The sequence below is a fragment of the Callospermophilus lateralis genome, chromosome 8 (assembly GCF_048772815.1).
Source record: "Callospermophilus lateralis isolate mCalLat2 chromosome 8, mCalLat2.hap1, whole genome shotgun sequence".
In the NCBI taxonomy this organism is placed as follows: Eukaryota; Metazoa; Chordata; class Mammalia; order Rodentia; family Sciuridae; genus Callospermophilus; species Callospermophilus lateralis.
The window spans coordinates 39,529,716-39,555,562 of NC_135312.1; the positions used below are offsets into that span (position 1 = coordinate 39,529,716).

A 25,847-nucleotide genomic window follows, 5' to 3' on the forward strand; every position below is an offset into this window, starting at 1 on the left:
TAAGCAACTCAGACCCTGTCTCTAAATAAAATGAGAAGTAGGGCTGGAGATTTGGCTCAGTGGTTGAGTGCCCTGAGTTCAGTCTCTGGTACACCCCCGCCTCCCCCTGCCCCCCAAGAGGTTTTCTTGGTGATAATCTACTTACTTTTCCTAGGCTTTCAATATGAACTTTTGAAAAAGTATTTTGTGTGAATGAAGTGCAAATGTTATAAATGCATATCATATACATAGAATTATCACCCCTCCCAAAACACATATGTATATGAATTAAATTACCTTTTTTTTTATTTCTTAGATTAAATGAAATTAATTTATTAAGGTTAATCTTAGATAAGAATATTTAATCATCTTTCTAATGAACTATGCTTTAATTTTAGGTCCTTTCTGAAAGATCTGCTACTGAAGTAGACAACAATTTTAGCAAACCACCTCCGTTTTTCCCTCCAGGAGCTCCTCCCACCCACCTTCCACCACCTCCATTTCTTCCACCACCTCCAACTGTCAGCACTGCTCCACCTTTGATTCCACCACCAGGTAAATAGCAAAAAAGGCATTTGACTTTGAAAGAAAAATAACCTGTGTTTCTTTTGAGTTCACAGTGAAAATATATATTTTAAAATAATGTTTTGATTGATTACATTAATATAATAGATACATTTATTAACTTTAACAGATTCACATTGAAACATATACGTGTATATATATATTTATGTATGTCTTGCTATTTTGGCATAGCAGAAACAATATTCTAAAATAGAGAAGAACGTACAGATACTAAGATTGACCCCAAAATATAGTGATCCCCAAACTAAAGTTGCTAATAGTGTGTGTATAAATCCATACTGAAATGTAAACTATATATAAACTTGTTTTGGAAAAAAAAGAATTAAAGATACTTTCACAATTGGAGTAGGTCCAAAAAGTTTATATCCTGTGAAGATATTGTAATTAAAATTTGTCTGGCAGTCTTCTTTCTTTGTGTGCTGGTTTCCTTTTAGGAGACTGCTACTAGGTACCAGGTACCTGGTATTTACTACTTTTAAACAGAAAAGTAATTTTAATTTTTTATTATATTTTTAACTGCTTTATACAATCCCCAAGTTTCACATTTACTTGTATTTTTGATTTTTCATGCAGTGACTTCTCTGTTTTTTTTTAGTAAGTTTCAGTTTTTTTTCCTTTTAGCCAACTTTATTGAACAAGATTGATAGAGATTCTAATTACTTTCTTCTTATAGAAAATGCCAGTAGTAAATGGTAACAATGCTGATACTAATCAAAATTACATGGCAACATGTATTAGAATTTGCTATTAGTAAAATCAATTTATACTAGACAGTTATATACTTTCATTCACTTTACATTTGCCAGAGAGCTGTTTTTGCCTTGAGATGCTAATTGTGATCAGAGCACAGAACCAAAGGGTTTGCATAGGCCTTCCCTGATATTCTTCCCTTGACCTCTGAATGTCAGCTGTGCCTTCTACCCTTTATTCTCTTACCACCTTTGATTTTCTTCCATCCCTCAGCCCTCAGAAAAGTTGAGAAAATATTACAAAAAATGATTCATGTCTTTTAGAGAATCTCTTATCTCCAAATAGAGGAAAAGAAGACCAGGATAGGTTAGATGTGCTTATTACTCTAGACAACTTAGTTTCTAGAGTTCAGTGACTTTCTTATTTAAACAACTGAATTGAACTCAACAGTTATGAGTTGGAATTAGACCTATGATTCTTGGGTCTTACTGTGCTGAGAACTAACCAAATGAAAGGGAACTTAGGTGATTCACACTTAATATGATTCATAAATGAATCTTTTGTCCTCTGGGAAAAAAGATAAAGTGTACAGTTTTGAATGTATTTGATTAATAAGACAAAAAATGATTAATGTTTATGATAATGGTTCTTATGCTGAATTGCTTTATAATCTTAAACTTTAGGTACTAAAGGGGATTTGAAAGAATTTTCTTAAGTAAAATTTTAAAGAGTTAAAAATTTTTTATTTATTTTTAAACTTTTTAATTATACATGGACACAATATTTTGTTTATTCATTTTTATGTGTTGCTGAGGATCGAATCCAGTGCCTTACATGTGTGAGGCAAGCATTTTGCCACTGAGCCATATCCTGGGTCGTAAAATTTTATTTTAATAACAAATAAGTCTACATATTTGTGGATACAGCATGATTTTCACTGTATATTTACATTGTGGAATGATTTTGAGCTAATGAACACAGTCATCACTTTATATATTCATATTCTGTGGTTTGAACATTTTAAAACTATTTTTTTTTAGCAATTTTAAAACACGTTTATTAACTGGTAACCATGCTGTACAATAGATCTCTAAAATTAATACTTTCCTGTTTGATTGATACTTTGTACTCCTTGAACAGTTTCTCCCATTTCCCACCCTCACCTCAGCTTCTGGTAACCTCCATTCTACTCTCTACTTATATGAGTTTACTATTTTTGGATTTCACATATAAATGAGAATCGTGTGTATTTGTCTTTCTGTGCCTGGCTTATTTCACTAAGCATTGTGTTCTCTAGGTTCATGCATGTTGTCACAAATGATAGAATGAAAGAAATTTTCTTATTTATTAGCTAATGGTTTGTCTTCAGATGGCTAACATTTTTATATGTTCAATATTATCTATTTAGGAGAAAAGTAGTAAGAATTAAAGAAAAAATAAATACTTTGCTAGTATTAGAATATTCAGAAGCTTTCTCCAGGGTATTGTTGATAGGCATTAGATTATCTAGAATTGGCATTACCGTTTTTTCAAAATACTAAAACCACTCCATTTTTTTGCCATGTAATTTGTTTATAAGAATAAGAAATCTTTTAGATTGACAAATACTCAAAAAAAAAAAAAAGAAATCTTTGAATAATGTTTAGGTTATTGATGACATTATGCTATAGAATACCATTATCTTTTTGCATAGTCTGTTTATCTCCTGAATATTAATTCTCAACTCTGTGCTTCCTATCCAGATTTCCATAAATGCTTATTTTGGGATTATGTTTCCCTGCAGTACTGTCAGTATTTAAGGAATATAGATTCAAGTTGAATTCTAATGCTGACTTGCATGGTACCGTGCTAGAGGTGGGGAGAATGTCAACTTTTATTAAAACTGAATATTGGTTAGTTGAGACTGTCTGAATTACTCCTTATTTTTTACTAGAGTATGGGTTGTTGGAGAGAGTATAGGCTATTATTTTCATCTGTTTTTCCCTTGGTACTAGTCATAATGTCTTGTGTACACATCACGTTCCCTAAATGTTAGCTAATTAACAACATATTTATTTTTTACATAACACCAAAGGTGATTTTCAGATTAACAATTAGTACATTCAGTCCAAATTTCCACTGGCTCTCAACAGCATCATGGCTGCATAGACAAATACCAGCTGAATGTAGACCCTGCTGAAAGCTATCAAGTTGCTCTTGGCTACAAAAACCACATAAATATACCATGGTCTGTAGTTTGTTGTAATTTAAATCACCTTCAGGCTCATAAGCAGCCAGTGAAAGAAAGCTGTGATTCAAGAGTCTTTTAAAAAATATTCCCTTAAAGGAATTTTTCTTAGAGAAACTCTGAGTTTCCTTTTTTGGTTTCTTCAAAAATTTTGAAAAGAGGAAAAATTTGGCAGGGAGATGGTACCAGGGATTGACTTAAGAGATGCTTAACTACTAAGTGACATCCCCAATCCTTTTTATTTTTATTTTGAGACAGGGTCTCACTAAGTTGTTGAGGCTGGTTTTGAACTTGTGATCTTCCTGCCTTACCCTCCTGGAGTCTCTGGAATTACAGGGGTGTGCCACCCACCAATGGGAAAAATCCTTTGAGAAATGATTTAAATGTGTTTTAATGTTGACTTTGTTAATGTTAGATTTCTAATGCATAACTTTAAGACTGAAGTTCTATATGTGATAAGATATACAGAAATGGTGTATTACATCCATATTTTAGTTTGCTGCCAGTTTTGTTTTTATAAGTAGGGTGACTATACATACAAGTTTGCCTGTAACAGACCTACCTTACACATTCTGTCCCACCATAGTTATTGCTGTTAATTCTCAAACATGTCCTCATTTGGAGGACAAAATTTATGGTCAGCTCTGCTTGGAGCTTTACAGATATAACTCATCACATAACAAAATAGTTCTTTTTTATTTTATTTTTTTTAATTGTAGATAGACATGATACCTTTATTTATTTTTATGTGGTATTGAGGATCGAACCCAGTGCTTCATATCTGCCAGACGAGCACTCTACCACTAAGCCAAAATCCTAGTCCCCAAAATAGTTCCCAACAATTATGAGATGAGGAAACAACTCTTAGTCAAGATTTTTACTGTCAGTTGACAGAGATGTATTGCCTCCTCTCCCCATAAACACATATCAGCAAACATGAAATCTTAATAGTAAACAGGGAGGACAAAGTATTTCTGGCCACAATAGATTTATATGAAGATTGGAGGAGATTTTTGTATTAGAGTACAACAAAGATGAAAAATACCTCTGGAAATATGGTTCCTTGCAGCCATACTGACAGTAGCTTGAATGTAAATACTGGCAATTTATGATCTTCTGTTATTTTCATTTTCGAGTGAACCAGAAAATAGAACCTATTTTTAAGTTGTTTTTTTCCCTCTAGAAACACATTAGAGCAATTTTTTCCTTTTTTTTTCTGAGTAATAATAGAAATATATCTATTCCTTCCTAAAAGAACATATTCTATGTATTATCTTATTTGATTTTAGAACAATTATTTCTGATTTTATAGATGAGCAAACTGGGGCTTAATGAATTTAAAAAATAACTAGAAATAGAACCAGAATTCTAATCCAGGCAGTTTGCTGAAAAGACTGTTTTCTTTCTTAACTATGTTAAGAAAGTACCTTTCCTTCAGTACCTCTTAAGGAATCTATTTATTGACTTATGTGAATTTACAGCAATAATGTTAGGGACACCTCACTACCCCTTCCCCAAGCACTTCCATGATGTCGAAATGCATTCATATATATTTCTGGGTAGGGAAATAACCAGGAATTAGTTTTATGTTTTGTTTTTAACTTCAGTTAACTAAAGTTTTATTATTTGCCTGATTGGTGTTAATTTGTCTAAGCCTAACTGAATAAGCAGCTTTAAATTCTTGTTCATTAGAAGAAATACTATATAAAACTGAAAGGATTGATATCATACATAGGCTAGGTGATCTGGTTTATGTTGTTTATTTTTAACCATTTAAGAGTAGAGGTTATTGTGTAACCATCACCCATCACCCATGATCTATATCTAAAACTTCTTCATTCCCCCCCCCAAAATTTTATAACTTTTAAACATTATCTCCTCCCCAACTCCCACCCCCCCCCCACCCCCCAAAATTCCCAGTCCCTGTTAACCTCTATTGTAATTTCTGGTCTGCCTGAAATTGTTTACTCTAGTACCTTATATAAGTTGAATTATAACAATGTTTGTTCATCTGTCTCTGGCTTGTTTTTGTTTCTAAAATAAAATAATTTTCATGATTTGAACTAACTGTATTTATGGTAGGCTATAATGTAGGCTTTTAAATTTAATTTACTTCAGACATTAATGTCATATATTTGTTTTTGATAATGAAGCATTTTGGAGGGATAGAAGGCAAGGTTAATTAGACTCATTTTTTTGTTGCATTAACTAATATTAGGACTATTCTTGAGAACAGTGGAAACAGAGCCCAAGAGTAGAATTCTTAGGAGTTGACAAAGGCTCTTTGTAGCTCAACTATTCTGAATAACATTTTATCACTGATTTAAAAGCTGGATGTGGAGTTTACTTGTTTATGTAGAATTCAAATATTAAAAAATTCTACATTTTAGAAGACATTTGATTCCTTCCTAAAAGATTGTTGTCTTGTAGATCAGTATCTTACCTAGTCATTGAGTACTGCTAATTGTATGAAGTTAAAATTTTTGTGCCTTAAATATCTTGATTTGGGGTTCATCTGGGATGTTTTCTGCATTTTCCAAAGGTCTGCATTCTCTTTACATGATTTCTTTCTTACTACTATGGTTCTTTAACATTATAAGCATTTCCCAAACTTTGGTCACACACTTCTTTGAACTCCTAAAAATTACTGCAGACCCCAAAGACCTTCTATTTATACATGTTGTATCTGGTTTTTTTTTTTTTTTTTTTTGTATTAGAAATTAAAACTGAAAAATTAAGGTATTTATTAATATAAAATACCTATAACCCATATGTTAACATAAAGAACGTTTTTAATGAAAAAGTAGTAATTTTTTTCTTAGAGCAATTAAAAAATCCTCTAGAAGTGGTTTTAAACTTAAAGAAGTTTAAAAGTGGTTTTAAACTTTTGTAAATCTCTTACTATGTGACTTATTAGAAAAAGTGGGGCTTTCCTATTTGTTTCTGCATTAAATCTATAGTGACATCACAAGTTCTATAGCCTTTAGAAAACTTGACCACACATTTGTAAGAGAATAAACATGGAAGGCAACATATTAGTATTTTTATGAAGGTAGTTTAGACCTGAGGAAGATCTCAGAGACCACCCCCTGAAATTCCTGGACAAAATTTTGGGAAGTGCTGCTTTGGCAGAAGGTTGGCTTACATTAGATGAATATTATCAGCACCCTTGAGTTTTGTACTTTTTTTTTTTTTTTTTAATTTTTTAGTTTTCGGCGGACACAACATCTTTGTTTGTATGTGGTGCTGAGGATTGAACCTGGGCCGCGCGCATGCCAGGCGAGCGCGCTGCCGCTTGAGCCACATCCCCAGCACCTGAGTTTTGTACTTTTAATTGAGAAGTTGTTTTCTGGATGTAGCATTCATTAAGCTATAGCGTGATAGCTTTTGGTATTACCCAACAGATTTCATATTAATTGGCACTATTTGCCAGAATTACCCTTGAAAAAAAATTTCTTGAAATCTTTGAGAACTGTATTCATTTTCTCTTTTGTTATGTTGCTAATTATATGTAAATAATAGTATTTTTTGAAACAATTAAAATTAACTGTAAATTTCATGATGATTATAAGCCTCTTTAGGATGTTGGTTTTTCAATGTCTTTCCCCCCCATTGATGTTCCCCTTACAATAGTTATAGTATGTTCATTTTATAATATAAAATTATCTTTTTTACTTGTTTGATATGCTGGTAACTTTTTGGTTGCTTTAAGTTTTGTGACCACAGCATTTTCTAAATACATTTTTTTCTTGTAATTAAATCTTGAATCATTAAGAAATGGTTTAGGGTATTTTACACTTGATGTTTTTTTAAGAGTAGATAGTAGATGGTGTGTGTGTGTGTGTGTCTTATTTTTACAATCATGATATATAGAAAAGCATTTCTTACAGAAGGTAGTTATCTTGTCAACAGCCATACTACCTTGAATGTGCCCAATCTCGTTTGATAGAAAGTGGTATTTAAAAATTTTTATAAATCTGTCTCTTCACTCAATTTCTTTGTGCATGCTTTCTGAACTTGATGTTTGTGAAGTAAAATTGTGGCTTTAAGTGATCAGGGTTTTCTACTCCTTACACTGGAGTGCTGACGGTATTTGAAATTTACTAGTGAGAAATAGGAAGCAGAATTCATGTAATTTTGCTATTTTCTTTATTTTGAACTTTATTAATAGAGAAAATATAGTTATTATATTGTTTGCTGTGTCATGAACTACCCCAAAATGTAGTGACTTAAAACAACATAGGGTTATCAGCTTTTCTTAGTCAATAATATAGGAATAATTAACTGGGTTCTGTGCTTCTCAGTCTTTCAGACCTCACAGTCATCTCTGAATATTTGATTAAAGAACTGTGCTTGTAGCTTACTCACTTGTATTAAAAGGAGTCAGTTTTTTTCTAGCATGTTGGGATGAGAGGGTTTCAGTTCCTCACTGTCCGTGGGCCTCTCCAGCATGACAGCTTACTTCATTAAAGCATGCAAACTGAGGTGGCAGTAATAGAAAGAGTGTCATCAAAATAGAAGTCACTAAGTCACTGTTTTTTATAATCTAGTGATGGAATCGATGTACTATCAGTTTTGCTATTTATATTTCATTTGTTAGGAATAAGTCACAACATTCAGCCTACACTCAAAAGAAAGGGCATGAATATCAGTGATTATACAAAGGAGAATATACCAGGAGACAGAGATCATTGAGAGGCAAGTTAGAAGTTGCCTATCACAAATTGATGAAGGAATACATTAAGAATGAGCTTATTTATAGACAATCTTTGTTCAGTTTTGTGGTGGTTTGGGGGTGAAAAAAGAGAAACTGCACAGCCCATATTAGTTTTGTGGGAATTTTCAGTATTGGTAAATTCTTCTTAATATTATGTTTAACAGGATTAACTGCCTTTCTGTTTCCTTGCTTTAATTCCCCAAGAAAGATTTCAGGTTTCCATGTCCTAGTACTCCACTTAACATTTCGTAGTGTATATTATGAACTAGAAAAACTAAATCATATTTCCCCATTCCCTCCTTCCCTCTCATTGTTTGAGAATGCTGGATATTATAGGTTGTAATATGGTTTTACTCTTTGTATCACCTGTATATGCTTTAGTAACAATTTACAAATTAGTAACAATTTACAAATATATCTAGTAATTGTTACTAGATATATTTAATCTGTTTTGAGTTTCTCAGCAGTGAAATTAGGAGAAAAGTTTAGAATCTAATCCACTAATTCTCGAAGTATGGTCCCAGGTCAGCAACATGATTATCTCCTGGGAAATTTGTGGTGATTCAAATTTTCTGGTACCACTTTAGACCTACTGAATCAGAAATTCTAGGAAAAGAGCTCATCAGTGTTTCCAGGTGATTCTGATAACAGGTTGTGATTTCAGTACAACTAATTATTCCTTTCATTAGAGTTTGAATTAATTTTCCCAGAGGCTTTGGTCAGTATTAAAAACCTTATTTTTACTACTGTTAAATAAGGATTCTCAGGAAAATAAATATTTTTTCATACTTATTTTACAGATAAAGGATATAGAAAAGAAATTCAATAAGTTTTTCAAGTCTGTTGTCTAGCATAGGCAGTTTGTGTGTTGGCCAGGAACGTGGAGGTGTTGAATGGAGAAAGCAGGATTTCTTTTTTTAATTTATATATGACAGCGGAATGCATTATAATTCTTATGAAAAATTTGTGCTCTGTATGGTTAATATCTCTGGTTGTATATAAAGTATATTCACACCAATTCGTGTGCTCATACATGTACTTTTGATAATAATGATCATTACATTTCCACCATCATTTCTAACCCCATGCCCCCTCACTTTCCCTCTGCCCTATCTGGAGTTCGTCTATTCCTCCCATGCTCCCTCTCTGTATCCCAGCCTCCTTATATCAAAGAAAACATTAGGTATTTGGATTTTTGGGATTGGCTAACTTCACTTAGCATTATCTTCTCTATTCTGTAACTTCATGCATTTACCTGCGAATGCCATAATTTTTCTGTTTTATTGCTGAGTAATATTCCATTGTGTATATATGCCACATTTTTTAATCCCTTCATCTATTGAAGGGCATCTAGGTTGGTTCCACAGTTTAGCTATTGTGAATTGTGCTGCTGTGAACATTGATGTGGCTGTGTCCCTGTAGTATGCTGTTTTTAAGTCCTTTGGGTGTAGACCGAAGAGGGGCATAGCTGGGTCAAATGGTGGTTCCATTCCCAATTTTCCAAGAAATCTCCATGCTCCTTTCCATATTGACTGCAACAATTTGCAGTCCCACCAGCAGTGTATGAGTGTACCTTTTCCCCCATGTCCTCACCATCATTTATTGTTGTTTGTCTTCATAATAGCTGCCTTTCTGACTGGAGTGAGATGAAATCTTACAGTAGTTTTGATTTGCATTTCCCTAACTGAAAGCAGGGATTTTTGAGGTGGATTTTTGAGATGAATTTCCTCTCCCTTACATTATTTATCTTGTGGTTAACAAATCAAATACTAAACAGTGATTTTTAAATGAAAATGTTATTTGCACAATATTGTATCAGATAATAAACTTAGTTGTAGTTTGAAAATGTACTTGATGGTTGTTAAGGAATTAGATGTATAATATTTCAACTTTATAATCCTGTTTCAATGAACATTTACCAGTAAACATTGAAATAAAATTTCAGGCGAAATAGAGGTCTCACAGATAGAACTTTCTAGAGTTCATGCCAACTTTTTGATGTATATAGATATTTTTTTAAATCTATATAAAACATGATTTTTCTTTGTACTTAGTTCCAGTTGACTTTTTTAAAAAAAAATCTGTCCTATAATACTACTAAGATGAAACTTAACGGCAAACTGTAATTTTAACTTCCTTAATTGTATATTTAATTCGGTTATATGTCTTTCATCTTTGTTTTATGGGCATTTCACAAAACTTGAATGCTTTTCAATCTTGAAGGGACTAACTAGGGATTTCTTGATTTTTCTGCACAAATTCACATTTTAGTAAACTGTAGTAAACACTAATTGAAGTGATACGTGCTGCTTGAGTATTATTCAGGTAAAGTTATTAGGTTCATAGTATGACAGAGTGGATGGCTGAGTTTTGTATAGTCTTTTATTTTACTTATCAAAGAAAGTAAATTTAAGTGGGGAAACTAGGATAAAAACGTGAAGTACAGTAGTGTTCTAAAAAATCTGTACTGTTCTAAAGAGAATTATGTAATAGTATGTATTAAGAGCATTTGATGCTTTGTCTTCCTTAATTTTCCATTTAGTTTGGAATCTGGTACTCTGTTAGCTTGTCATTGGCTGCTGGATTCTTTTAGTTCTGTGATTTGGGAGCAGCAAGGTAACCTCATGATGGATGAGAATTGTCATTAACTGTGGGTTAGTTTGGTAGATTATGGAAGCCTAATGATTTTTGAAACATGGGTGTTTTACCTGCCATTTTTAGTCTTGTTGATTTTGTAAGCTTAGCATATCCTTTGATTGCATAGGTGGTTGGATCAGGTTGAATCAGGTCTGTATTTTAAGGCCATTTGCTTTTTTCATATAAACCTCTTATTCTGATAAAACAAGGATATCACAACAGTATAAACTAAACTATTAGTAGGTATCCATTTTCAATAAAACAGCTGAAAGTGATTCTGTTTTCATTTTTTTGCATGCATTTATTTAGTGAATTTGATTTCCCCCCATCTTTTGGAGTAATTTTGATGTAGTTTTTAAGATTTAATAAACCACTCTAATTGTGTTGAATTTATCTGTGGAATAAAGCTTTTTCATGAGAAAGTTGTTTTAAATTTTTTCCTATATTTCTACTTAGAAATCAGTTACAATTTGCATGCCACATAAATTGCCTTTCTTGTATCTCTTAAATTTAAAATGCAGAATTTAATTTTAGTTCTTAGTAAATCAATTTTACATTAGGATTTAAGGGCACATTTGGCCAATATAATCTGAGAATGTTCACATATAATTAAAGTTTATAATGTGTGCAAATAATGAGTTAGAATCACTATATTTGATGACACTGTTAGAAGTAAATCATCCACATTTGTTTTAATGTGCCCATATATACATGTACATATATATTAATTTGCTATATTCCTTTTTATATTCCTACAAAACAAGGAAAATATTAAATATTGCCCCACTCCTGCCAATAGTAATAAAACATTTCATAGTAAAACAATGTCTCATCAACTTCATATTCCATTCATTGGAATGGCCCACATTGAGCTTTACAACAGTAAATAATATTCATAATCATCAGAGTTGTCTTGCACTACCTATACTATTAAAGAAGCTCACTGATCAGTTTTTCTAATAAAATATTAAGGTGCTAAGATCAGCCATTGATTATCGAATTTAGTTAGAATCAATATTTTGGAGCTTGATATTTGCGTATGCACAAGGGTGCTTTTTAACTTATTCTTAATTTCATTTGTGATTACAGCTAGTGGGGGAAATTTTGTTATCAAGTTGGTAGAATGGGTTTTCATCAGGAAAGTTGGATGTTATACTGAATTGTTGGTCTGCAAGAAAACAGAATTCTTCTCTTGAGTGACTAAGCCAGGATAATCAGGCAAGGGGTTTTATTTCAAAGTTTGTTTTGGTGATGGCATAAATACATAACAGGTTCTGAAATCCAGTTACTATATTAAATTTCATCACTTGTTTTTTAGGTATTCCAATAACTGTACCACCTCCAGGTAAAACTTTTTTCATGTTTTCTCCATCATTGTTAATGAACATGAAATTTCAAGCTTATAGGAGGGACAGTGTTGATGCAGTTAGAATACGAATAGGCTATTGGGATTTCAAGGTCCTATTTTCAGCTCTGCCTTTGCTTCATTCCCGTTTTAAGATACTTGGTTTTCTTATACCTACCTGTCTTACCCATTTCTGTAGAAATAGAGATTCTGAGAAAATTCTCTCTTTATCAATTGGTGAAGAAAACAGTATGGGATATAAAAAAATTTATTAAAACTCTTTCTAGATTAATGACATTTTTATATGATGAAGTGACTATAAGAGAAGAGAAAAATGATTTATCTTGACTTTATCACGGTTTCTGATTTCTCTACCCTTGTGGCATAACTCGGTATCATGAGAAAATATGTTGTGAGTCACACAGCAATTAGAAGGATTATTAACTGGTCAGGTGGATGTTCTTAGACTGGTGATTTGTTGTTCATTGTTAGAGTGGTCTGGTCAGTAGGAATTTATGTGTAGCCCAGTTTTGTTTTGTTTTTTTGGTCAGTTATTTCTTTTTATTTTGTGAGAGCAAACCCTATTAGTAATCATGTTTAGTAAGTTCAGTATTTTAAAAGCCAAAGGATATAAAGAAAATGACAGGTGATATTGCTTGGGTCTAAATTCAGAATGGTCTAAATAAACGGAAGTAGTGAAGTTTAGATTGCAAAGGATAGTGTAAATATTTGCATATGTGATAGTCACTGATTGTGTATGAATGTGGCGAAAAAAGACTTATCAGAAATCAAAGTAATTGGTGTGTCTTTTTAGTTTAAAAGGCAATGTGATTGTGAGACTGTGTAACATAGGATTGTGGACTCTAGGACTAATGTGGCAATGGCCTAACTTTTGGTTATATTGATATGTTTTATAGAGAAGTTATAGACCCTAAAATTTTACACAGTGGAAAGCATGATAAACTTGGAAGTAGTTTAAAGCAGGACGAAAAAGATTAAAATGGAGTTTTGAGAAGGGATTAAGATAACAGGGATTCAATTTTACATAGACTATTAAAAAGGAGGCTTAATGGAAGAGTTTTCAAATATGTAGAAGATAATAGATGACAGTAAAATACTTGTCCTCATCAGGACAGCAGATGAATTGTGTGAGGAATTTCAATTATATAATCTAATGCATTTCCTAATAGTGAGAGTTGTTAAAACTTGGAAGGAATTGGTATTATAAGTTGTGGAATCTTAAAGTCTTTGTTGTGATGCTATATTGCCTATCTGAATTTGAAAGTGTAGAGTAGATTAACTGTTAAAATCCCTTTTAGCCACATTATTCGTGGTATTTCACTTAAGTATTATGAATTATTGAGAATGCAGACCTCATGATATAAAGGTGCAAATTATTTTCCTCCAAACAAATCAAAAAACTCCATTATGTGCCTTTCTTTGTTAAGTAATTTGTTGGGGTTGTGCTATTTAAACATATTTAATGGCAGATGTTCTCAGCTTTGAGTAGTTATATATTTACTGGTAAGATTTGATTTAAAGTTACAAAGTTACACATTTTTAAAGTAAATTTTTATACATGTAGAACTCAAGCTATTTTTTAAAAGAGGTAAATGCTATTTTATTTGCTTTTCTTCTAAAATATTTCAAGTATAATATATCTGATGGCAACACTACTACTGTTGTTTATATGGAAAAGGTAAGGCATTGAGACTAACTCTCATACTCACAAAATGGGCTGTGTGTGGTGCTGAAAATAAGACCGGGTGTCCTGACTCCCAGTTTGTGTTCTGTGTTAGGCCAGACTGTATTTGGAAATTTTTATTGCTCCAGAAATCTGTTTATAAGTTTAAGCTCCATTTTTTTCCTATCCATTTTAACATAGAAAAGCACGTTTATGTCCCCAGAGAAATTTAGTGGTACTCAGCAACTTTGTTTTGTTCTTTACATTAAACATATATTTTGTTAATTTATTTTTTATTTTTTTTGTCTTATGATTGAATGTTTCAGGTTTTCCTCCTCCACCAGGTGCTCCTCCTCCATCTCTTATACCAACAATAGAAAGGTAAATCATTATAAATACTGTAAATTTTTTATCATTGTGATTGCCTTTTGATAGAGAATCACGTACATGTCTTGGTAATATTTTCAAAGATAACTGCCTTTTAATTTATAAGATGTTAGACCTACAGCCTATTATCAAAATAGGGCAAAGGAAATGAAATCATAATATTTTGAAATAATATCTTTGGTTTCTGATACAGTGGTTAAAGAAACTGCTAGATGGTTAAAAACTTTTGAGTATCATCAGTTTTATGGGAAATAGAGTTTACTGGAAATAATGAATAACAGTTTATATCACCTGGAATGCTGTACTGAAGAATATTCTGAGTAATATTGAGTCAATATTGTGTTTAACAGTAGAGGGTTTAACAGTGTATTTAATAACATTGAAATCACAGTGTTGCCAGGCAAATTTTATTACCTTTTTGAGACTTAGTTTCCCTTTTTACTATACGGATTGGTAAAGTTGTGAAGATTGAAGCTCCAGCACAATTCTTGCCAGATAGAAATCATTCAGAAATAAACAACTAGCATGCACAAGTCCCTGGGATCAGTACTCAGTACTGCAAAACAAAAAATAGGTGTTAGGCTTTTTGAGGTTAAGAGACTGTGTTTAAGTATTTATAAATAGAATTATAGCATTAACATATATCGGAGTTGAATAAAAGTTTTGCCAGGCACAGGGCTGCATGCCTGTAGTCTGAGGTATTCAGGAGGCTGAAGCAGAGGATTTCTTGAGCCCAGGAGGTGGAGGCCATTTTAGGCAACTCAGTGTGAACCTGTCTCAAAAATAAGTTATAATTTTACCTTGCTGTTTTTCCATTTGTACCAAACTATTGAAACTAATTTGCAACAGATGTAAAAATACATTTTTTTCCCTCAACAGTGGACATTCCTCTGGTTATGATAGCCGTTCTGCACGTGCATTTCCATATGGCAATGGTAAGTTGTTAGTCACCTAGATTCAGATTCATAATTAGTTGCCCAGATTTAATTTGAATCAATAAAGTACATAACTATTTTAAAGCAATAAAAATGTGTTTCTGTGATTTAAAATGACATCTTAAAGAGAAGTGAAAACAATTATCTGAAGAAATAACTAGGTTAAGTATCTGCCAGGTTACTTAATATAATTTTTATTTGTTGATTTAAACTTTGTTTATTTGTTGATTAAATATTTGTTGATTAAACTTTTAATGATTAATAAACAGTAGCATAAGAGATATATGTACCTTTTCCTAAAAGGACTTAGGATTTTTCACAAATTTGTCTCGTATCCTTGTCTGAGTCATAGTATCCATCTAATATTTTTATTTTTCCCCTCGATACTTTAATTTTTCTTGTAAATTATCTGTAGGTCTTCTTTTGTGTTCATGTGTAATGACTTTATTCAAATTTTTTTGATACCACTTTTATTCATTTATTTTTAAAATGCTGTGCATTGTACTAAATTTTATGGCTACAGTGAGACGTGGTAGTCACTCTCATCAATAGTCTAGAAAGGGGATGGCTTATTAAAAGTGTCATGGGAGTTTGGTGGAAGGGGTCTTGCACTCCAGAGGGGTGGAGTAGTAGATGATTTGACTTCCATGTAGTTCAAATATAGGGGGTGTGAAAACATGATAGGCTTCATGTAGGGGAGTACAAGCATGTCTGAGAGATGTTACACATTTGATTCTGAATGATTGTAATAAAACAAATGTTGCAATAAAATAAGTCACACAAAGTTTTCAGGTTCCTAGAGCATGTAAAAGCAATGTTTACACTATAGTAACAGTCTATAGTACACTATAGTAACAGTGTTCAATAGTATTATGTTTAAAAGAACCTTGATTTAAAAATACTTTATTGCTTTTGAAAAAGAAAGAAAAAGAAAAAAATCACCTGAGCCAAATCTTAACATTTTGCTGGTGCAGGGTCTTGCCTCAATGATGATGACTGCTATTGGTAGTTGCTGAAGGTTGGGGGGCCGTGGCAGTTTCTTAAAATAAGACAACAATAATTAATTTAGTCTTCCTTTCAGGAAGAATTCTTTGTAGCTTATGATGTTATTTGATAGCACTTGATCCATTGTAGGACTTCTTTAGAAATTGGAATCAGCCCTCACAAACCCTGCTGCTGCCTTCTCAATTAAATTCATGTACTATTCTAGATCTTTTATTATTTCAACATTTTTCACAGCATCTTCACCAAGAGTAGATGCCATCTTAATGAGGAGCATTTCTCATGCATTAAAAATTTATGATGAGATTGCAGTAATTTCATCACATCTTCATTTTTTGTTTCCAATTCTAATTATCTTGCCATATTCATACCTGCAGTTACTTTGTCCACTGAATCCTAACCCCTCACAGTCATCCATGGAGATTGGAATCAGCTGCTTTCTAATTGTCATTAATGTTAATATTAACCAGTAAATCACAACTATTCTTAATGGCATCTAGAATGGTGAATCCTTCCTAGAATTTCAGTTTATTTTGCCCAGATCTATCAAAGGAATCACTATGGCAGTTACAGCCTTAGGAAAGGTATTTCTTAAAGAAGCTTGAAAGTCAGAATTACCCCCTTAATCCAAAGACTACAGAATGGAAGCTTTGTTAGAATGTAGGTAAGCCACATGAATTTCATTGTACTTCACCCTCAGAACTCTTGATATTTTGAAAGATATATTTTGTTTTATAAGGAATAGGTCTTCATGTGCTTAAAATAATCAATAAGCCATGTTTTGCTGCAATGCAGGCTTTGTTGTTTCATTTACAGAGCACAGGCAAAGTAGACTTAGTGCAATTCTGGGCCCTAAGATTTCTGGAATAGTAAATAAGCATTGACTTCTACTGCATTAGCCCTAATAAAAAAGCCCGCCCATCCTTTGAAGCTTTGAGGCCAGGCATTGATTTGTTCTCTGCAACTATGAAAATCACAGGTGAATCTTCTTCCATTAGTAGGCTGTGTTTAGTTTACATTAAAAATCTGTTGTTGAGTGTAGCCACCTTCATCACTGTCTTAACTAGATGTTCTGGATAACTTGCTACAACTTTTGCATCAGCACTTGCCACACCACCTTGCACTTTCATGTTATGAAGATGGCTTTTTTCCTTTTTCTTTTTTTCATTAAATCTCATGAACCAAACTTTGCTAGCTTCAAGCTTTTCTTCTGCATCTCTTTCACTTCTTTCAGCCTCCATGAAGAGTTAAGTCCTAGCTCTAGGTTAGGCTTTGCTTAAGGGAATGTTACAGATGATTTGATATTCTATCCAGACAACTAAAATTTGCTCCATGTCAGCAATAAGACTAAAACTTTTCTCATTATTTGTGTTTACTAGAGTAGCACTTTAAGTTTCCTTCAGGAACTTGGTGCAAGAGGTCTAACTTCTGACCTAAGCTTTTGATGTGCCTTCCTTCACCAAGTTTAATTATTTCTAGCTTTTACTTGAACACTTAGAGGCCAATTTAGTGTTATTAACTGGCCCAATTTCAATATTTTGTCCTGGGGAAGAGGGAGGCCTGTAGGACAAAGGAGCAAGATAGAATAGGCTGGTCAGTTGAGCAGACTGAACACACATGTTTGTTGATTAATATTGCTTTATTGACCGAGTTTCATGCCTCAGAACAATTATAGTAGTAACAAAAGATTATTGATCACATATCCCCATCATAGAAATAATAATATTGAAAAGTTTGAAATATTTTGAGACTTACCAAAATGTAACATGGAGACATCAGGTGAGCTCATGGTGTTGGGGAAATGGTATCAATAGATTTGCGTGATGGAGGGTTGCCACAAATCTTCAATTTGAGAAAATATCCACAAAGCACAATAAAGCAAAGATCAATTAAACAAGCTTTGCTTGTATAGCCATGCTATGGAGCTTGGACCTCTTAGAGCATTGTGAAGAACCAATTAGTTTTTTAAGCTGAGTTGTGAAATTATGAGATTTACATTTGAAAAAGTTCCTTTCTGCCTATTTACTGTGAAGAAATTGTGGATTTATGGGGTGTGTATTAAGGTTGGGATTGACAAGTGTTACCTTCTTGGATTAGGAGGAAAATTAGAAGTTGTTGAGTGTGTAGGTAGGGCAGGGTAAAAAATAACTTTCTGTCTACATAGATGACTCCTCTAACAAAAGACAGATTAATAAGAGAAAAAAAACAGGTATGCTTCATGTGATATAAGATACCCAGGAAATGAGTAGTTCTCAGAGAGGTGACTTTTAAAAAAAAAAAGTCTGGCATAGATTGGCATCTACAACAAAGAAACGGAAAATTTTAGAGAAGTGACAAGACAAAGGATCCAATGCTGGGAATGAGTATATATAGTAGACAAAGGCTAGTTGGTCGAGATTGTTATGTAATTTAATCTGGTGTGTTCTCCAGTGTGAATAAGGGCTTAAAGATATCTGTAGATCAGTGTCCTTCTTGGTAGAGAGGGTAAGAAGGACACCTATGCCTTTTGTAAAATTTATTTCATTTCTAAGCAAATGGGGGAGGGCAAAGAACTTTTCTTTTATCTGCTTCTCATTTACATTCACCTCAAAATAATCCTTAAACCCATTTATCATTGACTCTCTCCTCTTCCCCACTGTTTTGTTCTCTTTATTTATATGCTTGACCTCTGTTACATGTGTCGTCAACCTCTACTGGGTAGAATATTAGTTTTGTTTGGCTGGACATGCACTTAGAATATTTCATTCTGTCCTGGAACCCCAGTTACCTGTACTCTTAACAAATTTTTTATTCTAAAAGCTGAAAAATAAATAATATTCACATTGTTATGGCTCTGTAAACTTTGGGCACTGCAGAGATAAATTATAACACCTAAGCCCCTCAAAGGAGATAGATCTTATAGCAAGTATGTAAACTCATCTTTTCCTTAATACTTCATCAATTGTATAAAGTCATATTGCATCTTACTTTGGTTGGTTCATAGTTGGATCATAATTTTTTCTACCTCAAGTACATAAAGATATTTTTTAATGCTTTTATTTCTTCAAAAAAAAATGTTAATTTTGTTTTTCAAATGTAAGTCCTTAAGCCATCTGGAATTAATTTATGCCTGTGGTACTAAAGATTTAAGTGTCCCAGCATCATTTATTGAATAATCTATTCTTCCTGGGGGACCTACAATATCATCTTCATATATCAGATTTCCAAATATGAATGAGTCTGCTTGGGAGCTTTGTAGACTATTTGGCTAATTAAATTGACTAGTTGTCTACTAATAATGCTATAACCTCTTAATCACAAGTTTCATAATGTGATATCTGGTGCAGCAATATTTATCTTCCCTACTCTGCTTCGTAATTATTATACTTTTCCAAGTTCCTTGAAAATCTCTGTTGTGGTTTTGATTAATAATTAATAATTAATAACATTAATATAGTGTTATTTGTAACACTGTTCTGAGCAATTTGTTTACATTAACTTACATTAACTCACATAGTCCTGACAGCCTTTAAGTAGATAGTACTGTTATCTTTATGCTTCATATGAGGAAATCAAATACCAGGTTAATTAATTAATTTCCCTAGATCGACACAACAAATGGCAGTGAGAATTTGAATTCATATAACCTGGCTTCAGAGCTCTTGCTTTTACTAGACCATATTAGAATTACATTGGTGCTATAGATCATTCTGTGTAGAATTCAAACCTTTGCAGAAGTGCATATATCCCTCAGCGAAAACTCTTCATTTATACAGATCTTCCTTAATGTGTTTTGATAAGCTGCTATAATCATATCTGTACACTAGCATATTTTGGGTTAGATATAGTCTGTAGGTACTTAATACAGAGTTGCTGCTGCAAATGGTATATACATTTGAACCACATGTTCTATTTATGTTTGCTTGAATTAGTAATAGAATTGGTTGTTTTTTATATTTATCTTGTAGGCATTTACCTTGCTTAAATCTCTCCAATCTATTCAGACAGTAATATCACCTATAGATCGTGACAGTTTTCTTTTCAGTTACTTATTTCCTTATCCTCACCCTCCTATTTTTTTTTTTCATTTATTTTTAATTATTGTTATGTTTACTACTACTAGTAGTAGTTGTAGTAGTTGTTGTAGTAGTAGTAGTAGTATTTGACTTTTGTTGTTGTTGTTCTTATTCTGAATAGGACCTTCCATATGCTTCCTTATGCTTCCATAAGCATTTAAATGCTTCTGGATTTTTACTATCGTGTTCTTAATGGAATTATATCAGATTAAGAAAAATTCCATCCTGTCCTACTTTTCCAAGGGCTTTAAACTGTAAATGGATTTTGAATTGAATCAAGTGCTTTTTGAGATGATTATAATCATTTTTCTTTTCTGATCTGTTATTTTGAGAAATTAGATTTCTATGTTATTCTAATATTAAATTACTGTTGGTTGCTATGATTAACCTAACTTGGTTGTGATTGATTATCTTCTTTTAAATAAGCAGTAATTGGTAATATTTAGAATTGGGGCATCTAAATTCGCGTAAAACTGATCTATGATTTTTCTTTATCTGTATCAAGGTACACAAGCCACATGTGAAAAGTTAGGAAATAATCTCTTCTTCCCTCTATTTGGATAATATTGGAATACTCTATACCTTATAAATTATTGGAACTCACCTGTAAAAGCTATTTGGCTTTGTGGGAAGATTTTAAATTACTGATTCAATGTCTTTTATGGTTACGAGATTATTCAAGATTTCTTTTTCTTCTTGAGTCATTTTTGTTTGCTACAGTTTTTTTTTTGTTTGTTTGTTTTTTGTAGGAACCCATTTCAGCCATGTTTTACACAGTGCATTGTTATAAAGTATATAATGTTCTCTTTATTGTTTAATTCTGCGATAACTAGTTGGTAGTCTCTTTTGGTTCTGATATTGTTTATATGTTCTTTTTAATCTTTTTAAATGATTGTCATGTTTTTCCTAGTCTTCAAAAACCACCTTTCAGCTATTTACTTTTATATGGTGAATTTTTATTTAGTTGATTTCAATTCTCTATCTCCCTTCTATTGGATCATTTTATTCTTAAGTTTGTAGGTTGGAAGCTTAGCTCATTAATTTTCAGTCTTTTCTAATAGTGTTTTAAGACTAAATTTCCTTCTAGAACAGTTTGTATTCCTAAACTTTCTATAGATCATATTTTTTGCCGTAGGTTTAGTTTATAACAATTTAAAGTTTCTGGGTGCTTGAGAATAAGTACTTTTTGTTAAGGTTAATATCCTATGTCATGTTCATTAATTCAAACTTAATATAGTCTTTAAACTTTTTTGTCTGCTAACCTAATATGTCGATAATTGAAAAATTATCTCCCATGGATTTTGCTATTTCTACTTGTGCTTCCATCAGCATTCATTCTAAAATTTAAGGTGATTTTGTTAGAACAAATTTAAACTTTAAGGGATCTTCTTGTTGGTGAATTGCATTTTTTATCTTCATGTAATCATTTTTTCTTTCTCAGGTAATGATTTTTGTGTGAATCTGCTTTATCAACACAACTAATCATCTGGGAGATTCAGAGGGTTTTTTAAAAGTATAAATGAACAGTTTTTATCTTTGAACTGAAGAATTCAATCCCTTTTTATTATTGTGATTTTAAGTCTTTTGAATTGACTGCGTTATTTAGTTAATTATTTAATTTCATTTTTTCCTATATTGTTTTGAAATAGTAAATTTTTTCTTATTTCTTTAGTGGATCCTCTGGAAATTTATTATGCATAGTTAAATGATAGCTGAATCCCCTTCTTCATCAATAGAGACCTTAGGACACTCTTCTGACATTCTATTGTGATTCATTGTTATAAAAAATGAATTATTTTATTCTTAAAAACTCTACTATTGGTTAGCATATTTTATTTGTATATATGATTACCATTTATTTGTTCAATTATTTCCTCCTTTGATATTTTTTAAAAATTTTTAAAATTTGTTTTAATTAGTTATACATGACAGTAGAATGCATTTATTCACTTTGATATATTATACATAGATGGGATATAATTTCTCATTTTTCTGAGTGTACATGTTGCACCCTCCTTTGATCTTACAGCTTTCTAGAGTAACTTCTTTTACTCATTGTCTTGGATCTTTGTAATTCACCTTTTTTTTCAGTTTGTCTAATAGTATATCTTGTTTTCTTGAAATCTTTTGATACTGTTTGCTTTTTTTGTTTTATACATACCATTGTTTTATTGTTTTTTATTTATTTTTTTAGTTGTAATTGGACATAATACCGTTACTTATTTATTTTTATGTGGTGCTGAGGATCGAACCCAGGGCCTCACATGTACTAGGCGAGCACTCTACTGCTGAGCCACAACCCAGCCCCATCATTGTTTTATTCTTAAAATATAATTTTGTTGAGTATACCTTTGTAGAATAATAATTATTTTCCCTCAACACTTTGAAGATGCTCCAGTGTATTCTGATTTCTACTTTTTATATTGGGAAGTTTGTGGTCTAATTCTGATTCCTATTTACCTTGACAGATGAATGGACTTTAAGATTTATTAGGTCTTTTGAGATTTGTTGCTAGATCATTATTTAACATCAGGGGTATTTGCCATTTGATATTTCTCTTTTCTATTTTCTATTATAATCTAGTGACACGTTTTTGGGGGGAGAAGTTTTTTTGTTTGTTTGTTTTTTGGTCTTTGTTTTTCAAGTACCATAACCTTTGTTTTTAATTACTGTGGTTTTCTTTTTTATTCCTTAGTTGCCTTTCCCCATCTTACTGGTTCTGCTCCTTCATGGCCTAGTCTTGTGGACACCACCAAGCAATGGGACTATTATGCAAGAAGAGAAAAAGACCGAGATAGAGAAAGAGACAGAGACAGAGAGCGAGATCGTGATAGGGACAGAGAACGAGAACGCACCAGAGAGAGAGAGAGGGAGCGTGACCACAGTCCTACCCCAAGTGTTTTCAACAGGTTTGTTGGGTGTGCATGAGTTTATATATGCATATTTCATTTAATCTTTCAAATTAATATTTGGGGTAAGGAAGTGAATTCCAATTAACTTGGAGAAGGGATGCTTGAAAAGTAGTTAATAAACCATTTAAAATCGGATCTGTTCCATGCTTAGAGGCTTCCCATTACTTAGAGCAAGTCTTCAAATTTATTTGGTCACTTATCCCTTAAAAGAATTTCATACCTCCTTGCAAATTTGGATCTTAACCATTTAAAATTTTAGTTTAAATAGTTGACAGTATATTACAAATATACCTTCCAGTACACTGTAACTTCCAGTGTATTATAAATGTTAATATTTAAAAATAAAAGTGTCACTCTTTTAAATGTGTCCCATGGATTAAAAATATTGTGGTTTGCCAAACACTATCATCCATTTTTAAAAAATGAGTAGATTCTCTTTAACAGTTGGAAATTTACCTTGTTTTTTTTATGCTTGAATTTTCACTTTTCCCAAAGAATGTTTTAGTCTTGAAAAATTTTAAATTAATTATCCTATCTTTTCTGCAATACATGAATGTAAATTAAAATATTTAAAGCAGCTTTTTTCATGACCTAGGTATCTGAAATGGTTTTTCAAAAATTTATCCTGATTTTAATTATTATTTTCCTTATTATAAATAAATATATTAAAAATAATGTAATGGAAATATATCCCATAAATGTGATGGAAGAACTTTTCCTCATCCCCAGTTAATATATGTATTCATGAATGAATATTATTATTGTTAATGACTAAATGGTCTGTCATTAGCTTTTTTTTTTTTTTTTTTTTTTTTTTTAATATGTAGAGGTAAGCACTAAGAAGCCTTGTTTACATATATTAGGGCAGTCTAATTCAGTGTGATCTCATCTTAACTTGATTATTTATGCAAATATCCTGTTTTTCTAACTAAGGTCACATTCACAGGTACTAGGATTAGGACTTGGCTCCTATTTTTCTAGGGCTTGCAGTTCAGTGCCATACATATGGTCAGTAATAAAGTCTTTCACTTTCTCAGTTTCTTGTAAGAAGTGGCAAGATTTATTAAAAGACTACCAGTTATACTCGGTAGTCTTTCATTTAAAGACAGTGTAACTTGTTTAAATTAGAAATGGTTGGGAAGACCAAAATACTACTAATTTTAGTACATATTTGCTAAAATATTGTTAAAAAGGAAAACAGTGTAATATGTGTTAAAGATTTATTTTCATTAAGACCTTGGAACTGCAAATTTTCCTCATTCCACTTATGGAAAAGAGCTACAATACAACTTAATTGGAAAAAGATATTTCTCACTGTCCAGCCAGACAACCAGTTCACAGAACAAAGTCTGGCTTCATTTTTCTGTTCAGATAAATGAGTTAATCTATATTGAGTTAATCTGTGTTCACTGTCTAAGATGAATGCCGTTGTCACAGAGCCCAAAATAAGATGCTGAGTACCAGCACTTAGTTTTGCTTTGCTTCTGCTTTGTTTTGTTTTCCTGGGACTATCCTCCATACGGATTTTTTTTTTTTTTTTTTAATTTCTTCACTACTGAATTTAGAACAGCTCAGGAGAACATAAGCCAAAATACTCTATTTTGTACTATTTGTCATTGATAGGAAGAACCAAAGCGCTATGGAAGTTTTATGGTTCCTTAAATAAAATAGTTCTCACTGAAGTTGATACTTTAAATTAAAAAGAGTTAATTTATAGTGTACTTGGTGGTTTCTGTAAACTGGACCACTATATAATGGTAAAATTGGTGAAAGAAACGTCTTTCTTTTCTAAAAGGATAAGATGGTGATAGAGAAGAGGTTGCTAGAAAGTGGTTAGTATCTATAGGCAATTGAGAAAGTACTTTTACCTCTAGAGTATACATATTCAAAAGTAAGGAACTTAGTGCAAAAATTTAATATGAAAGAAGATTGAAATGAATTGCTTTGGTACAACTCATATTTCTTTGCATAAATATGCTGTATTTTAAAGATTTGAGGCTAAATTATTTGATTTCAAATATGCACATGCATAGATGTTACTGAATTTTTTTTGAAACTTAAAAAGTGTTAATAATAATGCCAGGCGCAGTGTCGCACACCTGTAATCCCTTAGCAGGCTAAGACGGAAAAATCTCGAGTTCAAAGCCAGCCTCAACAAAAGCAAGGTGCTAAGCAACTCAGTGAGACCCTATCTCAAAATAAAATATAAAATAGGGCTGTTGATGTGGCTCAGTGCCCTTGAGTTCAATCCTCAGAACACCCCCCCCCCCGCAAAAACAGTGTGTGTGTGTGTATGTATATATGTGTGTGTGTGTGTGTATATATATATATATATATATATATATATATATATATATATGTATGTACGTATGTGTATATGCATGTATATAGATATGTATGTATGTATACGTATACACACACAGTTAATAATAGTTAAAATTAGGTAGGGAATTAGGAGTCATTGTTTACCTAAATTTAACTAAAAGCTTAAGGCCAGACAGGCAAAAGGCAAAGGAATTTTATACATTCTAAATCATTCTAGGAAAAAAATTGCCCTCTAGAAAAGCCACATGAAATATATTAAGTAAAAGCCATTTGTTTCTGAAGACTGACAGAAATATCTAAAAAGCAGTGTGGTATGTAGTATGTGATGCATTATAAATTACAGGGTCATTGTTTTGAAAATTATAGG

General features: G+C 32.2%; 1 protein-coding gene across 16 annotated transcripts in view; it reads left to right on the plus strand.

Annotated features, from left to right (window-relative positions):
* Fip1l1 (factor interacting with PAPOLA and CPSF1) overlaps window positions 1-25,847 on the plus strand; it is a 70,998-nt gene that overhangs the window by 38,716 nt on the left and 6,435 nt on the right. For 8 of the 16 annotated variants that reach the window (XM_076864619.2, XM_076864626.2, XM_076864631.2 and 5 more), the window contains 5 exons: window positions 378-534; window positions 12,154-12,180; window positions 14,191-14,245; window positions 15,131-15,186; window positions 22,939-23,152. In XM_076864619.2, coding sequence (XP_076720734.1) covers window positions 378-534; window positions 12,154-12,180; window positions 14,191-14,245; window positions 15,131-15,186; window positions 22,939-23,152 — 509 coding nt within the window. The remainder of the gene's footprint in view (window positions 1-377; window positions 535-12,153; window positions 12,181-14,190; window positions 14,246-15,130; window positions 15,187-22,938; window positions 23,153-25,847) is intronic. The other 8 variants (XM_076864628.2, XM_076864620.2, XM_076864634.2 and 5 more) reach the window with 1 other exon arrangement.